Below are 18,410 nucleotides of genomic sequence, written 5' to 3' on the forward strand. Positions count from 1 at the left end.
TGGGACAATTGGGTGGTGCAGTGGATGGAGCACCAGCCCTGGAGTCGGGAGTACCTGAATTCAAATGTGGCCTCAGACACTTAATAATTACCTAGCTGTGTGGCCTTGGGCAAGCCACTTAACCCCATTTGCCTTGCAAAAAAAAAAAAAGCTAAAAAAATAGGTATTAACAGCAGGAGGGAATTTAAGAAGCTTGGAATTGCACAAGACAGAAGAAGTAATGAAGGGATTACATTCCAGTCATGAATGATATAACTCATTCAAAGCCTAATGAGGTAGAGAATGGTCAGTAGATAAGTTTGCTTTGAAATATGAAATACCCAGAGAAAAAGTAAAACTAGAAAGTAAGCTAATTAAGAGAGTCAGATGTGTTATCTTACTGACAATAGGGAATGATTTTAGCTTTTTTAAAGTGGGAATGACATGGTCAGGCTGTATTTGAAGCTATCAATTTGGATATTTTCAGATAAGATACATATATTGATTTATTTTGCTTGACCATCTTGTTACAAGAGGACTCTTCCTTTTTTTTTCCCCTTGAGGGAATTGTTGAATAGTCATGGATCTTAGAAAAGAATCAGTGAATCATTTAAAAATATACAGAAGTGAACAGAAGAAAATGCAGAAAAGGATAGATAAAGGATAGTTTTATTACCCCTTTGTTAACTGTAATATACACTTCTGTTAGATATAGTTCTTGGTTTTTTAAAATATTCACAGCTTCATGTATTTATTCATAAAATATTAGATTTTAAATTCATCATGAAATATTTAAAACTATTGCTTAACTGTATAGTAAATGGAATTGTTGATGGAAAACTAGACCAAGTAGTTGAGTTATAATAGTCAGATGTGGTTCATTTGATGGAAATGACTAAGGAAGGAGGGATGTGGACCAAACCAAGAATATACAGAAGAAATCTATGTTGGAGACAATACAGTTTTGGAGAACATTGAATGATCTATTTCAAGATATCTTAAGGAAACAGCAAGCAATTAGAATCTCAGCTGGTGATAATAACCCCCCTCCAAAATCCTGAAAGGACCTCAGCAATTCCATTTGTATTTACCTATTTTATCACTGCTGCAATATCTTATTAAAATTATCTTCTGAGGCAGCTAGGAGTACCTGAAATCAGGAGTACCTGATTTCAAAGCCATCCTCAAACATTTAATAATTGCCTAACTGTATGACCTTGGGCAAGTCACTTAACCCCATTGCCTTGCCAAAAAAAATCTACTTGGGTCTCAAAAGTACTACTGAGGAGCCTCTAGGTGGTGCAGTGGGATAGAGCACCGGCCCTGGAGTCAGGAGTACCTGAGTTCAAATCCAGCCTCACACACTTAATAATTACTTAGCTGTGTGGCCTTGGGCAAGCCACTTAACCCCATTTGCCTTGCAAAGAAAACCTAAAAAAAAAAGTACTACTAAAAATGGAAGAAAAGAGCAAGGGAGGCCTTTGCAAATGATTTTTCTACAACAGACTAGTCATACTACTAAAAAGTTTAACAAATATAATATTCCACTGAGATTTCTAAATGAACAAAAAAACATTTAAATCTTTAGAGAAGTTTTAAAAGCTCTACTGTGTTTTCATTCACATGCTAAGATGGTCAAGATTTATTGATGAATTCAAAGAATTCAGTGATCCTCTGATCCCTTCATCATTTCCCCCATCCTCTTCTTCTTTGAACCTGTCTCCAAAGAGAAGATAGTCCTTCTTAATGAAATAAATTACTCTATTTGTGTCTTTGTGACCTTTGATAACCCAATTCCTAATTTTCAGTCTCTCCTCTCTACTTATTTTCCTTTCTGCTTATAGATTTGTTTAGATCTCCCCAACTTTCACTTTCACTTTAGCTTTTCATCCTTTTATAGGCAAATTCCTAGAACAAAAACTTCCTTTGCTTATTACTTCTGCTTCACTACCCGAATCTTCCATCTCCTACAGTCTGATTTCTGATCTGTGAGACTACTGTTTGCTAAGGTTACTAATCATCTTTTTTTTTTTTCCAGTGCTACTCCTTGATTTCTCTGCAGCATTGGGCACCATTGACTAACTCTTCCTCTTGTCAGTTTTCTTGCCCCTTGGTTTTCATGCTGCCACTGCTCTTGATTTTCTTTCTGCCTCTGTCTTCTTATCTAGATCTTTGTTTATTTAAGGCAGTGGGATTAAGTGATTTGCCCGAGGTCATACTAGGCAATTAAGTGTCTGAGATCTAATCTGAACTCCAGGTCCTCCTGACTCCAGAGCCAGTATTCTATGCACTAGCTGCCCCTTAGCTAGATCCTAATACTGATTCCTATGTATGGATAAAGCCCTATGTTCTAAGACTCTTCTCACTTTTTATTCTCTTTGTAATATCTCCTGTGGGTTCACTTAACACCTTTATGCAGATGTCTTCCAAACCTACATCATTCTCTTCTCTTATGAGCTCTAGTCATATACTACTCACGCAGAGATAGATCTCTCCATGTGTATATACCCCTGATATCTCAGACTCATTATATTCAGAACAGAATGTATTTACTACTTGGACCAATTTCAGATTAATTTCCTTCTCATACTCTTTTTTCCAGCCAGACTGGCCTTCTTGCTTTTTCCTGTTCATGATGACATTCAGTTCTTCATCTCTGTACTTTTGCATAGACTGGCTCCTGTGCCTAGAATGGCATTCTTTCTTTTCAAGTTTCAAATACTATCATTTACACAAATTCTTTTCTGATTACCCCCAAATGTTAATCTTCTTCCAACCCCCCCCCATTTATTTTCATTTATTTTGTTCACAAGTATTTTCCTCCCCACCAAATGGAAGCTCTTGGAGGACAGGAATGGATTGTTTTGTCTTTAATGTTTTCTTCCACCACCACCTTTTAGCATAGTGCTTGGCACAGTTGGTTGGTTGGTTTGATGACCTTTGATAACCCAATTCCTAATTTTCAGTCTCTCCTCTCTACTTATTTTCCTTTCCTTATTGAAGAAGATCAAAATGACATCTTTCTATTAGAGTCAGGTTACTGTGGGTCCACCTGTGACTGATCAGACCAGCACACTAGATTGGAATGCTCTTCCACAGGTTAGGAACAAATAGTCTATAGGAACACCTGGGTGAATTCTCTAAACATCTCATATTTCCTTTGAACTGCTTCAATTCTATCTTGCTCATAGGCACAGCACCCCCTCTGATGAGGGCACACCTTACTGGTGGTCCTGTGACAATGTCTCCTATGCTTGTATTAATTTTTGTCCATGAGAAAATTAATTTTCAGGCATTAACTTAGAATTACTTGGACAATTTGTTCCTCCTTAAGAAAAATCTAAAGATTAAAAGGTATTCACTATAACATAAAAATAGCATTCTGTGAATATGAAATATTCTTTAAATAACAACCTTGTATATCTTTTTAATGCTAGAAGTTAAGTGATATGATTGTTTGCTTTTTGACTCAGCTTCATGATGGCTCAGAAATACCTCTTCCTCCAATTTTACTTGGCATACTGGGTTCAGATCCCCAAAAGAAAACCATATGTATCTATGGTCATCTGGATGTACAACCAGCAGCCCTGGAAGATGGCTGGGACAGTGAGCCCTTTACATTGGTAGAAAAAGATGGTAAGGAAGAACAACATCTTATTTTTTAATTGGTTTTGTTTTAATGTAAAAACATTTTTCCTACTAAAACCAAGGGAAATATTCCAAAACTTTAATTTTGATAAATCATGAAATGGGACTTAGCTTTCAGCTTTACATTTTGGGCAGTCTCTCTCAGTCAGCAGCTAGCAAATAGTCTCTTCTAAAATTAGATTGTAAATTGGTTGCTTGAATTTTGGAACTCATAATCCCATTGAAAATGGAAATCTGGCAGCCAAGTGGTACAGTGGATACAGTGCTGAACCTGCAATAAGAAAGCCCTGAGTTCAATTTGAACTCACTAGCTCTGTGACCCTGAACAAAACATTTGACCTCTGTCTACCTCAGTTTCCTCCTCTGCAAAATGGCACCTACCTTCCAGGGTTATTGTTAGAATAAAATGAGATAATATTTATAAAGTGTTTTGCTAACTAACTCTAATCTATTTATATAGTATAAATACTAGCTAACTATTATGTTACACATGGTTGTTGCGTTCCTAGAATAGTTCACAAAAATTTATTTTACTAATCTGAAATCTGGAGTCTATCCATAGCATTTCCATGAAGGAAAAATTTACTCAAGGAGATCCGAGGAGCAATAATCTCTCCTTCCCTGCTGTATAGTGGGGGACTTCTCTTGGATTTAAGCCATTAAGAGATGTTTCATAGGCTTTAAGTTGAGTAAAGAATATATAAAACATAGGGTAGATAGGTAAAGAATGTATAAAACATAAGGAACTAAGATGGGGAAATGGAGAACAGTACATCAGAAAAGGAGGATTATAGTTATGGAATGGCCTTTTCTCCTGAAAAGAAATTCTGAAGATCCTGAACCCTTACCCTACTCATATAAACCTACATTGCAGGTCTTTTCCACTCATTCCTTTCCCCTTCTAATTACTAGCAATAGGTGAATCTGTTTTTCTTTTTTAAATGACTAAATAAAACATTTTAACAGTGAGGAAGCATGGGGAATAAGAAAAGGTTAAAGAAGGTATGTACTAAATACAGCAGACATACTGATATGTGTAGACATTGCTCTCACAACATCACAACATCTATCCATCTATGTTAGCCCCCCAGCCTCCTTTGGTATGCAGGTTGCAGCCTTTTAGAAAAGGAAAATGGTGGGAGATATATTAGCTGATTTCATAGAGCTAGAAGAGATCTCATAGGTCACTTTGTCCAGTGCCTCCTTTTACAAATTAGACCCAGAGAGGTCAAGGTACTTACCTAAGCTACATAGAATAATCAAGTAACAGAGTTAAACCTAGGTTTCATGACTCCAAATAAAGCATGATTTCCACATTGCCATACCCTTTCAACCCAAGTCCAAATTTTATGTATGTGGTGTTAGTAGTGGTACATCCAAGATGAAAAGAACCATGTCACTGACTAAGTATATTTCCTAAATCTAAGTTTTTTAAAAAAAATTATTTAAGGCAATGGGTTTAAGTGAGTTGCCCAAGGTCAGACACCTAGACAATTATTAAGTGTCTGAAGTCAGATTTGAACTTGGGTCCACTTGACTCCAGGTGTTGTGTGCTATCCAAGTGTATGCCACCTAACTCCCCTCCTAAGTATTTTTGCAACAGTGAAATTACATTAACAAGCATGATCTCTCAGATAGGAAAGCAGTCATAAACCCATGGCTGACCACTGGTGTCAAAGCAGAACATCCATGTCTGTCTCACTCAGCCTGTCTGCTTGGAAGCTTGTCTGATGCCCTTTAGCCATATGCAGTTCTAAATGGATTGTTCTAAAAGAAACAAAGGTGGAGAGAAAATGTACATTACAAATGTATTAATAGTATAATTTTGTTAATCACATTAATTAAAGCAATATGCCCCTTGAAAGACCTCACACTACATTTTTTAAAAATTAATTTAATTTCATTCTTTTTTTAAAATTTTTATTTATTTAAGGCAATGGGGTTAAATGACTTGCCCAAGGCCACAAATCTAGGCAATTTTTATGTGTCTGAGGTCACATTTGAACTCAGATCTTCCTGACTCCAGGGCTGGTGCTCTACCCACTGTGCCACATAGGTGCCCCTCAAGTTGCATTTCAGTGTATATACACACAGTGAATGGCATAAGCATTTAATATATATTCACACAGTGAATGGCATGAGTCACTTCTGCCTGATATTCATTTCACAAAATGATAGTGTCTTCCATGTTAAAGTATGCTGTGCTAAGAGTGAAAAAGAGGGCAGAAAAGATATGGTCTCATAAGATCATGATTTTGTGTAGCAGTAAGGGAAAATCATGACCCTTTGTCAATTACACTGGTCAATTCTGCACCTGTTGTAAGCTACAGGGCCTGATTATAGTAGATTAATATGCCCATTGATAACCTGACTAGACATTCAGAATAGGGATGATTGTCTTATGGATTTAAATTAGTGCTTCTTTTGACTCAGAGAAGAAAGTTAGATTGTCTGGTCTAGAGTCAAGATATTGGATGTTTCCTTGAAATGAACTTTCCCTTCATTTTACTCATGGCTCCAGAAATTTACTGATGCTTCTTCTAGGAAAACTGTATGGAAGAGGTGCAACTGATGACAAGGGACCCGTACTTGGCTGGTTGAATGCCCTAGAAGCTTTCCAACAAATAAATCAGGTATGTCAATCATATCCCATTTTGCCAAGTGCACCTTGCTTCTTATCCAAGAGGTACCTGGATAATCTCCTTCACTATAAAATTCTTAGTAAAGATTGAGTCCTTGGAGTTTGAAACATAATTCTGTGTATCATCACTAACACAAATGACTATGCCTTTTTCCCCCATTAACTTCTAGTTAAAATTTAACTTTTACTGTGCTCAGAGAGAGAGAGAAAGAGAGAGGAAGTTAGAACTGGAAGGGACTTTAAAGATACTTTTCTTATTCCCTTGTTTTACAAGTGTGACATTTAAGGCCCATATTAAATAAACTTATTAAGTTTACATGGCTATTTATTGGCAAAAATATCTCCTAATCTATTTCTCTTACTGGGGACATTTCCCACTTGCACAATCTTGATTTAATTTGTCAGGGGCAGGAATAGATCTAGAAGTTTGGCTCCAGTTACATGTATGGTAACTGTATTTTCTGAAACAAAATTGAGATATATAGTCTGAAAAGGTATTCTTTTTTTTTTTTTTTACAAATTTAGTTTCTTCTCCTGAAACATAAATTGTCCTAGAAAGTCTGAGATTTATTTCCACTTTAACAGTAGCTACAACATTGGCAGTCTAGTTTGACCAAAATCTTTCTTAGATATACAAAAGCATGAATTAGCTAAACGTTTACTAAGATTTCTTATTTCATTTCCAAAGGATATCCCTGTCAATATCAAATTTTGTCTAGAAGGCATGGAGGAATCTGGTTCAGAAGGCCTGGATGACTTGATTTTCTCCAAGAAAGATACTTTCTTCAACGATGTGGATTATGTTTGTATCTCTGACAACTACTGGTTGGGAAAAAAGAAACCCTGTATTACATATGGCCTCAGAGGAATTTGCTACTTTTTTATAGAGGTAGGCTTCTGAGTTTCATCTTTTTTTTTTAACCCATTGGCCACCTGTCCTATTTTCCTCTATTAACATGTATTTGATATGAAAGCATCACAATTATAGATTTAACCAGTTTCTTTTTCTAGATAAATAACTATTGTGTTGTATTTGGTGTCCTGGATTACCTCTCTTGTACAGAGGTCAGATTTCTGGCCATCCAAAACAGGACTCAAATCCATAGGTCAAAAAAATACAAAGTTATCATCTTTAACAGCAAAGAGAGAAAATAGCCTGAAAGCCAGAGGTTTCTCCCAGTATGGTCTTGATAAATGAAATTCATCTACTTAGAGGTCAGCAGCTATCAACCTGGATGGAGATTTTCTGCTACTTGACAGAAAAATGAACAGGCAGTCAAAGTGACATTGTACATAGGAATAGCAGCAGAGTCATGAAAGCACAAGAAAAAAATATCTTTATAAGAAAGCAGAAAAAGACAAGCACAGCTCTTTGGTATAAGGAAGGGCACCCCATCATAAGTTATCATATAATAATGAACAGATGTTTGTCAGATGGATGACTATTCTTAAAAGGATGGTTAACTGTCAAGAAAAGATTAAATTCTATAACATAGAAAAATAGAAGAACTTTAATCATAAATTTTTCCAAGAGTTAAAATTAACAGAATTTTCCCCCAAAACATTAGTTTATATGGAACTATTCATTTTCTATGCAAGTTAACTGAAGTGTTAGTGTAAATCTTAGTATTATCCCTTAGTAAATTTAGTCATCACATTTTGAAACAGTTTGCATTCCTTCATGCCAGGGGATTTGAAAAGTAAATGGAAACTTCCATGAATAATTTTCAGTGACATCTCTCAAATTTGTGCCTAGTTTTTCAGTTTCCACTAAAGCCCCATAATTTGAAGAATTCATGATTTTTACATTGGGGGGCAGTTTTTATTCATGAACAAATATAATTTATGCTCCCCTTTATTAAAGTTCCACCATCAAGCTTCTAAGTAAGATTATGCTTATTTCAAATTAGGTGGAATGCTCTGACAAAGACCTTCATTCTGGTGTCTATGGTGGCTCGGTGCATGAAGCCATGTCTGATCTCATTACTCTGATGGGTAAGCTCAGTTACCAAGGAATTTTTACAAAGCACAATCAATCATTTCTTTACATTAAAGCAGAAGTTATGTATGATATTTGGTCAATATTTATTGATTTGGGGGAAAAAATGTTAAGTGAGATTCATCAATGATTTCTCTGTGTGTACACTATTGAAAATTTGCCAGAAATTTGCTTCCATGTGCATCTTGGTTCACCAAATTAGCTCAGTTCAACTGTATGACATTTTCATGCAATCTTGGTGGACTGTATTTTTTGTAGAGGCCTTTTTTGTCTGTCCAGTGATAAGGAGGCTTAGCTTCCAGAACTATACCTGTTCATCACAGCCAAGGCCTCTGCAAAATTTTTGAAAAAAGACTGAAGTATATTGGAATCATGTTTGTAATTCATGTTACTGTCTATACAGTGTTAGTATCACACAAGACTCATGTTGGATTGACCATGTCATAGCTTCCCTCGGATCCTTCAGTACTCAGTCCTTTCTCCTCTCACTCTGAGTAGTATGACTATTAAGGATTCAGCATAGTTTGTTTTTTTATACTAAATATAGTTTATACTTCAAAAATTTGACTATCTATAGAGGGTACTCTCTCTACTTAAACACAGCCCTTATCTACCTTAGATATTTTTATGAGTTGTTATTGTTTAGTTATTCTCAGTCACATCTGACTCTTTGTGATCCCATTTGGGGTTTTTTTGGCAAAGATACTGGAGTAGTTTGACATTTTTTTTCTCCAACCCATTTTACAGATGAGGAAACTGAGGCAAGTGATTTGCCCAGGGTCTGAGACCAGATTTGAATTCAAGAAGGAACACATCTTCCTGACTCCAGCCTGGCCCTCTATTCATTGTACCCCCACCTCACTACCTTCTTTTATGAGTTGCTGATTATTTGTGGCCAACCTTCTGATGATTAATGTTTCTGAACTTGGCCATTCCTCACTATGTCATGCTCAAAGTCTTTCCTCCTTGATTGGAACTGTCCAGAGTTTGTGCTCCATTGGCCTGGTTTTCAAAAATTCATCTTTGCCTTTGTGCTACAATGAGGCATCAGAGACCTTAGAGAGTGATACACTCAAGTCAGCAATCACTTGTTATGTACTATATAGTAGCATAGTAAAGTGGTAAAGTATTGGATATTTATGGAGAGTTTTTAATATGTCATTTTTCTGTAGGCTCCTTGGTGGACCGAAAAGGACATATTCTCATCCCTGGTATTAATGAAGCAGTGGCTCCTGTTACTGATGAGGAGCGTTTGTTGTATGAAAAGATTGACTTTGATTTGGAAGAATATGCAAAAGATGTAGGAGCAGAGTCACTTCTCCATGACACAAAGGTATGGGTTCTCAGTTTATGCATGCATGCATCTATCGAATCTTGAGGCTTGACTATTGGTAAGTCCTGTGTTTGTGAGTGTCCAAAAGCAAAGAAAACCAAAAAAATAAACAATTTCTCCCTTGGAACTGCTTTGAGTCACAAGAGATAAGAAGAGAAAATTGATAAAATCAATATCAGGATCCTTGACAGGGACTTGCCATATGGCACAGTCTTCTGTCATATGGCTCCACACACAGCTCCATCTTCTCCCTGCCAGGACCAGGGTTAAGATGGTAAGCTGTTTTTCAGAGCCTACCACTTACTAGCCAGGTGACCATGAATAAATCAGTTAATCTCAGAGTTGTCAGTAACTCAAGTTTATCAGCACATTTTAATCTATATATTTGGAAGTCACAAGTCCTAGATGCATTTAATTCATTGTGTTAAGACAAAATTGATGTAGTCCATGATAATCTAAAAATTGAAGTTCTGGCTACTTTTTGCTAACAGTTCTTACTCTTGTTTGTGGTGGTTTTAACCCATTTTGATAAAGGATTTTTTGTTTTCTTCTGCCCTGCTGAACTGTCACCTTTGAATTTTGCTTTAGGTTGGTTGTTGATTTTAGAGTCACATCAAATCAGTATAGAAGTAGAGATCACTGGGTCCTTTTAGGGATCAGACTAGAGAATGGATGTCTTTATACCTACAGAATACTTATTAATTTTCTAGTTTCTAATCTTTGTCTCTTAGTTTCTTTTTGTTTGTTTGTTTGGTTGGTTTGTTTGTTTTTTAGGTTTTTGCAAGGCAATGGGGTTAAGTGGCTTGCCCAAGGCCACACAGCTAGGTAATTATTAAGTGTCTGAGGCTGGATTTGAACTCAGGTACTCCTGACTCCAGGGCCGGTGCTCTATCCGATGCGCCATCTAGCTGCCCCTTCTTGGTTTCTTTAAAGGCAAACTGACCTCACTTAAAATCTTTGCATTTATGATAATAGAAAACCAGTAAACTATTTTAGAAATAAATCCTGGAGACAGCATGGGCATGGTAGAAACTGGTTTAGAAGTTAGGAGACCAGGGTTCTATTCCCAGTCTTATGACTTTGGCTAAATCAGCCTTTCTAATTCAGCTGCTTATCTCTAATTTAAGGTGATTGGTTTACATGATTTCTAAGATATATTCTAGGGCTAAAATTTAATGACTCTGTCTAGACAAAGGTTTTGTTTTATTTTATCAACACATTGGTCCTTCATTAGACTGAGACCACTCTGTATTTCAGATGTAAAATCTGTCAGTGCCAATATAAAATTTCTATTCCATCATGGCATATGAAGTAGGTTTTTTGTTCTTGTTTGTTTTTTGCATAGTTGGCTATGTGAGATAATCTAGGATAAAAGAGTATCTTTATTCAAGGATTTCTAAATACTCTAGAGATAATTTGATTGCCTCTTCCTGAAGAACATCAAAAAGCTAGTAGCTTGTAGTAAACTGTGCCAAAGGCTCCTATGTCTCAAACATAGGTTGATTCTGTCCTCCCTCCTCCCCTTTAATCCTGTCATTCTTCAAATGATCTGTTGAAATGCCTGTTCTGTCAGTGTTTGTAAGGTTTGGTCATAAAATCAGTAATATTAACTGAAACTTTGGAAATGAGGAGGAAAGATTTTTTTTACTTAAGTATTAGTGACAAAAATGTTGCACTACTTACCTCAATGCGTTATCTTCCCTAAATACCAGGCATGATCATAGTTATTTCCTTTAACTTCCTTAACAAAAACTTGCCCTTGCATCTTGAGAAACCGGGGTATACAGCCCAGGATGGTTGTACTTAGCCTATGGCCCCCATTTACTTCTGTTTTGTTTTGATCATAGCATTGCTGAGTTAAAAGGGGCTTCTGGGTCTCACCCCAAGGAATGCAGACTTAAGGTTGACTTGATGAGGGCTGGGTGTTTTTTTTAAACTTCCAGTGACAGGGAGTGTATTTTTGAAGTAGGCCATTCCCATTTTGGATAACCCCAGTTAAGAAGTCTTTTTAGACTAAAAGTTTGCATCTTCCTAATTTCCCATTCATTCTAATTCTTTCTGTTGGGCAAAAAAACCAAGAGATCAGCCTCTTTTACATTACACTCCTTAAGTATTCTGAATAATTAATCCCATTTTTTCCTGAGTCTTCTTTTCTTCAACATAAACTTGCTTGATCTCCATGTGGTTATATTTACATATGATCTCTTCACCATGGTTACCACCTGGATATATGCTAGAGTAGGCTAGAAACAGTATTGGACCCATCATTTCTTCAGGTTTGGGGACTCTTGATTGAGGACATGTATTCCACCAACACTGGTCATCCCTCCTTCCCTCTGTAACTTAGACTCTTAGAAGGTTGCCCAAAACATTGAGAAGTGAAGTGACTGTCCAGCATTACAGTTTATGTCCAAGGTAGGGCTTGAACTCAGCTCTTCCTGGCTCTGAAGCCAGCTTTTTTGCCACTCTCACTTTGCCTCTATTATATGATATACAAAATTAGCATTAGAGTTAGTTATGGATTTTGTGATATATACACATTTTTTTTCTTTTTGGCCTCAGAATTGTAGCAATTTAGAGTTGGAAGTAATCATAAGAGGTCAAGTCTAGTCCCCCTCATTTTAGAGATAAACCAACAGGCTTAGAGGTGATGATTGAACTAAAGTAATACTTTGGGAGTAAACCACATTATTATCTTTTGAATTCAGGTCCTCGTGATTTTATCTCTACGGTTCTTCCCGCTGTCTCATGCTCTCTTGCCATTTTAACTAGATATTTATCCACCATTGTAAAATCACACAAGCAAATGAAGAACACACTACATGGTAACTACAAATGTAAAAGAAATAAGGCCAGGGAAAGTTCATCAGGAGTTTAGTAGGTAAAAGCATACTGTATGGATATGGTTGAATTTCATTTAGGGTCATATAAATAGCCGACATTTTATTTGGTTTTGTTGATGTTTAGGCATCATCAGACCTGTGATTTCATTGGTGTAAAGTATCCCCTGGTGAGGAAAGCCTCCTTTAACCCACACTGGCTAGTACCTTCTGCCCAAAGTTGAAGCCAGTTTGTGTCAGAGTTGACGCTTGAACCCAGGCCTTTCTGGAGTATAGATTTATACTATCCATTTCATTATACTTAACTGCCTTTATTGTTGATTAAAATTTTAAGGGAGAAAAATCTCAATCTCATTTCAACAATGAATATAGTGTAGTACAATCCAACTATATATGTGTGTGTGTGTGTGTGTGTGTGTGTGTGTGTGTGTGTTTCAGAAAACTACTACTGTAAAAAATTTATGATTTTTTTTTTTTGTCAGTTTGAGTTCTACCTCTCCAGTGAAAATCACCACTGTCACATCCTATTAAATGGACCTCATGAGTTTAAAAAAGAAATTACTTGGTGGGCAACATGATGGTGAAATATCTCTCCAGATTTAGGCTGGCCCATGGAAGAGAAACCCACAGTTCACAACTGAGTTTATAATTTTCCTTCCCAACTTGGTAGATTCTGCTAGAGCTTCTGCTTTCTTATCATAACCTCCACACTTCAATAAAATTAGGGTTGATTGGAGCATAGGTATATTATTTAGTTTTAACATATTTCATTGGACTTTATAAAATAAGCAATAACTTCATAACTTGGATTCTTGGATATTGGTGGTTACAAATCTGACTCCAGAGCCTTAAGATGGTGAATGCCATTGTATGCCATTTTATTCAGATTTGCCACCAAGTGAAGTAAGGCTCAATGTACCTATCAAATATCTGATTTTCATTTCCAATCTCTAGAAGCAAGTGACTAACAGCATTTACATTCAAAGCCAAAGCAAGAAATCATGTTATTTTCTTTAACCCCATTAAGTATGTGGTCTTTCTCCTATAGGAAAAAATCTTAATGCACAGATGGAGATACCCATCTCTCTCTCTCCATGGAATTGAAGGAGCCTTCTCTGGAACAGGAGCTAAAACTGTGATTCCCCGAAAAGTGACTGGCAAGTTCTCAATAAGATTGGTGCCAGATATGGTACCTGAGGATGTCGAAAAACAGGTATAATATATATTTATACAGTTGTATAACGTGTGTGTGTGTGTGTGTGTGTGTGTGTGTGTGTATGCTGTATAATATAATGGTTGTCCTGTTTTCTAATAGTCAGAATTGCAATTTATTAAGCTTGCCATTGTAAATTTCTTTAAAACCATGCTTCAGGGGGCGGCTAGGTGGCATAGTGGATAAAGCACTGGCCCTGGAGTCAGGAGTACCTGGGTTCAAATCTGGTCTCAGACACTTAATAATTACCTAGCTGTGTGGCCTTGGGCAAGCTACTTAACCCTGTTTGCCTTGCAAAAAACCTAAAAACAACAAAAAAACTATGTTTCAGGGTCCCAACTTTTAGCTTCTTTACATTCATTTGTCGGAAATTGATTGGGAACAGGTCATGAATATTGAAATGAATGACTAATGACTAATAGTAATAACTACCAAATGTTAGCCTCATATTTATACTGTTTAAAATGAAAAGTTATCAAATCTAGCCAATATAAATGTGTTCTTACAAAGAAAGTATATACAAATAATTGCTCAAATAAGGTAAAGTCAATACTGTATGAAATGTCACCTCTATAATGTATTGCTGAAATGCACCTAGGTTTATAGTGAAGATTTAGCGCTCCCAAATATGTATCCTGCTATAACAAATTCTGTGTTAATGATAAAGAAGACCATGTCTATGGTGAAATATCATTTTAAGCAAAACAAAAGTTTTGTAAATTCTACTCAGTAGAAAGCGAAGCAAAAGGATTTGTGATTGATGATTGCCTATTCAGACAAGTTTGGGAGAGGGTAATCACCAGTTCTCTTCTAGTTAGTTTTACAAAGTTTCCTAAAGTAGATGAGATCTCAGTTTTACTTATGAGAAGTGTGGCAGATTAAATATGCTTAGAACCACTAATGTCTTTGACCTTAGGGGCTAATGGTCATCTATGGTACTTTACTCTTGGTTAATGCTTACAACTTTTTAGATGTTATGGAAATCTTAATTTAAATTAAATGAGACTTTTGACCTGAGGTCCCCATAAAAATAGGTATAAGACAACATTACAATTTTGTCCTGACTTAAGATATACATCATCATTTAAAGTATGATAATTAATATAATTTTAGGCCAATGTAATCATCTATTCTGAGACCTCTTTTGTGTGAGATCAGTATTATTGAAGTTACTTTGTGGTAATTAAAATATTACCAATGTTTTATCCTTCTGTGAAATGACTTAAAAGTTCAGTAATATTCATTCACTATTAACATATGTGAAGAACAGTATTGAGTAGGCACATCCAAATCCAGTATTTGTTAATTATTAATTCTAGTTAGTGCCAAGTTATGCTAAACTGTTCATGTTTTTGTTTATGTACAAAAGGTTGTAAGTTACTTGAATGCAAAGTTTGCTGAGTTGAAGAGTCCCAACAAATTCAAGGCATACATGGGCCATGGCGGAAAACCTTGGGTGGCTGACTTCAATCATCCCCATTATCTGGCTGGGAGAAAAGCCCTGCAAAGAGGTCAGAATACTTTCTCAGAATCTGGGTTTGTGACAGACTCCTGAGCTTGTGGGCTCATTGCACGGTCAGGCCAGCAGGGTGTTTTGGTTTTTTTTTTCATTTGATCCTGCCAGTCCCAGGATCAAATGCTGACTTTTTAGCTTAGCTATTCCTATAATCATCTGCTATTAGAACCCTGAGCAGAACTTATATGAAATGTCTCCCATCAAGGCAGATTTGCAATTTATGGTCTTAGAGCATTGTCTGGGACCTGGAGAAGTTATGACTTGCCCAGAGTCACATGTGTAGCATACCATGTGCCACTGGCAGAACTTGAACCCCAGACCTTTATGATTCTAAAACTACCATCTATCCACTGTTACAGTAAGTTAACCAAGTATTACATTATACTGCTTCTTTCTTGGGTGTTTTGAAAAATTCATGCTGTATTCAGCATGGGAACTCCTTCCAGCAATATAGATAGCTTTTATTCAGTTTTTTTTTTGTTAGGTTTTTGCAAGGCAATGGAGTTAATGGCTTGCCCAAGGCCACACAGTTAGGTAATTATTAAGTGTCTGAGGCCGGATTTGAACTCGGGTACTCCTGACTCCAAGGCCGGTGCTCTATCTACTGCACCACCTAGACATCCGCTTTTATTCATTTTTTAATGAGGGTTTTCTCTGCTTTTAAATTCACCCAATCCTCCATAAGGTCAGTCTCTTGGTCCCTGGTATCCAGTGTCTTCAGCCAGGAAAGAGTGTATGTGTACGCTTTTATATAATTAATTTACCAGTCACTGCTTAAAGTATTTGTCCCCCAAACCCCCAGTTTTATCTCTGAGTCCTCTACACTTCACCACTCTTGAAACTTCTTGACTCAAAATATAAGGATTAAAATTTTACAGCTTGAGTAATAGAAATCAACATTGGTAACAAGATTTTGATTTTCTTTTAAAAGAATAACCTTTTAACTATTTTCCAAATTCCTCTCAGTTTTTGGTGTTGAACCAGATTTGACCAGAGAAGGGGGCAGTATTCCTGTGACCTTGACCTTCCAGGAAGCCACTGGTAAAAATGTAATGCTTCTACCTGTTGGATCAGCAGATGATGGTGCTCATTCACAAAATGAAAAACTCAATAGGTAAGTCTGAAGGGGCCTAGGAACAGCTGATTATATCTTTTGTCTAGAATTATATGTCTTCCACTACAGTAGTGTAGTTTTAGAAAAAAACTATACACTTACTTATTTACCCAAGTCTCTTGGGTAAATGTTTGCTCTTAGTAGAATTAAACAAAATGCACTTTCCCCAAAATTCAAAATTGATTTAATACCACTGATTATCATGAAATGTTCTGAATAGCTTCATTTAGTTCCATAGGTTCTAGAAATTGATTTTGTGAAATTGATTTTGAATTTTACAATTTTCCCCCCAATCTCACTTCCCTCCCCCCCAATCTCACTTCCCTCCCCCCCACCCCCTACAGAAGGCATTAGTCTTTACATCATTTCCATGGTATACATTGATCTAAGTTGAGTGTGATGAGAGAGCAATCATATCCTTAAGGAAAAAAAATAAAATATAAGATGGTATTCTCCATCGCAGATACCCCAAAATTGTGCCTGATTGTTGCACTGATGGAGTGAGCAAGTCCATTAAGGTTGATCATCACCCCCCCATGTTGCTGTTAGGGTGTACAATGTTCTGGTTCTTTCCATCTCAGCATCTGTTCATGCAAATCCTTCCAGGCTTCCCTGAATTTCCATCCTACCTGGTTTCTAATAGAACATTAGTGTTCTATAATGTACATATACCACAATTTGTTGTCATTCCCCAGTTGATGGGCATTCACTCAATTTCCAATTCTTTGCCACCACAAACAGGGCTGCTATGACTGTTTTTGTACAAGTGATGTTTTCACCCTTTTTCATGATCTCTTCAGGGTATAGATTCAGTAGTAGTATTGCTGGATCAAAGGTTATACACATTTTTTGTTGCCGTTTGAACATAATTCCAAATTGCTCTCCAGAAAGGTTGGATGAGTTCACAGCTCCGGTTCTAGAAATTTATAAGTAACTTTAAAGACTAAGAAGTGATTTATTGACATAGAGTAGACTCTTTGGAGGTCAGACTCTTTGTGTAATCCCTCTGCCCTCCCCTGTCCAAATTTTTGAGGAGTAGTGGGGAAAAAAAGCAAGATAATGTTAATTCTCTAGTTAATTGTAGTTGCTTCTTACCTCGTCTTTCTTACTTATATGTTGAGTTATAAAAGCAGTGAGATGATTGGTGGGGCAGATTTTGATTTCATGAAGAAGATAAAGAAGTTAAATATAGGACTTGGTCTAGATTTTTTGTTTTTTTCCTAGGAGTTAAAGTATATGTGTGCTCTGCACATTGTAGCTATTGAACCTTATGATAGAAGCCGATTTGATAACCCTCTCTTATTTTCCTTTAGGTATAACTACATAGAAGGGACCAAAATGCTGGGTGCATACCTTTATGAAGTATCTCAACTGAACTGAGTCAAATATTCCCCACTTTGGAGAGTAACATATCTAACTGGAAAATTGGTTAATCTGGTCATTGGACCATTTTTCATTAGGAGGCCTTTTATTTTTCTCTTCCATCTATAAAAACAAATACTTACAAAAGCCTTGAACATCTGCCATTACTATACACACCCCTATTTTGTAAAACTGGAACCGCTTAGAGACACAAGGCTGTCAAATATTTATATTTGATTCCCAAGGAGGCTCAGAATTTACATGTCATTATCTCAGTGCTCTGTTTCCAACATTGCTATGAAATTACTTTTTTTTCCCTCAAATGGATATTCCACTAAAACAGGAATTCTTAGCCTTGTCTGTGTCATAGACCTTTGAGCAGTCTGATGAAGCAGATTAATATTTTGTTTTCTAAAATTATAATTGAAGAAAATGCTGAATTTCCTTAGAAGTCAGTGAAAAATAAGTTTTTTTCCCTGAAATAAGTTTATAGACCATCTTAAAATTTATTCTTGAACCCCAATCTAAAAAAAATTTAAGTCCTCTAAAAAAAACTTATTCAAATCTCTTGGCCCAAAATACAGAGATTAAAATTTTACAGCTTGAATTAACATTAGTAACAAGTTTTTTATTTTCTTTTAAAAGAATAGCCTTTTAACTATTTTCCACATTCCTTGTCTATTTTATTCCTTATCTGAGTCTTTTTTTTTTTTAGCCAATTCACTTTTATTAAAGGAACTATTTAAGTAGTATGGCTTTTGTTAA

General features: G+C 36.2%; 1 protein-coding gene across 1 annotated transcript in view; it reads left to right on the top strand.

Moving 5' to 3' along the window:
* The window catches only part of CNDP2 (carnosine dipeptidase 2), a 34,601-nt gene extending 16,191 nt beyond the window's left edge, over positions 1-18,410 (top strand). The window contains exons 4-12 of the mRNA XM_074201289.1: positions 3,453-3,615; positions 6,172-6,260; positions 6,957-7,157; positions 8,179-8,263; positions 9,440-9,600; positions 13,489-13,653; positions 15,023-15,164; positions 16,136-16,283; positions 17,597-18,410. Of these exons, the coding sequence (XP_074057390.1) occupies positions 3,453-3,615; positions 6,172-6,260; positions 6,957-7,157; positions 8,179-8,263; positions 9,440-9,600; positions 13,489-13,653; positions 15,023-15,164; positions 16,136-16,283; positions 17,597-17,663 (1,221 nt within the window). The 3' untranslated portion in view covers positions 17,664-18,410. The remainder of the gene's footprint in view (positions 1-3,452; positions 3,616-6,171; positions 6,261-6,956; positions 7,158-8,178; positions 8,264-9,439; positions 9,601-13,488; positions 13,654-15,022; positions 15,165-16,135; positions 16,284-17,596) is intronic.

Source organism: Macrotis lagotis, chromosome X (genome assembly GCF_037893015.1).
Source record: "Macrotis lagotis isolate mMagLag1 chromosome X, bilby.v1.9.chrom.fasta, whole genome shotgun sequence".
Taxonomy (NCBI): Eukaryota; Metazoa; Chordata; class Mammalia; order Peramelemorphia; family Peramelidae; genus Macrotis; species Macrotis lagotis.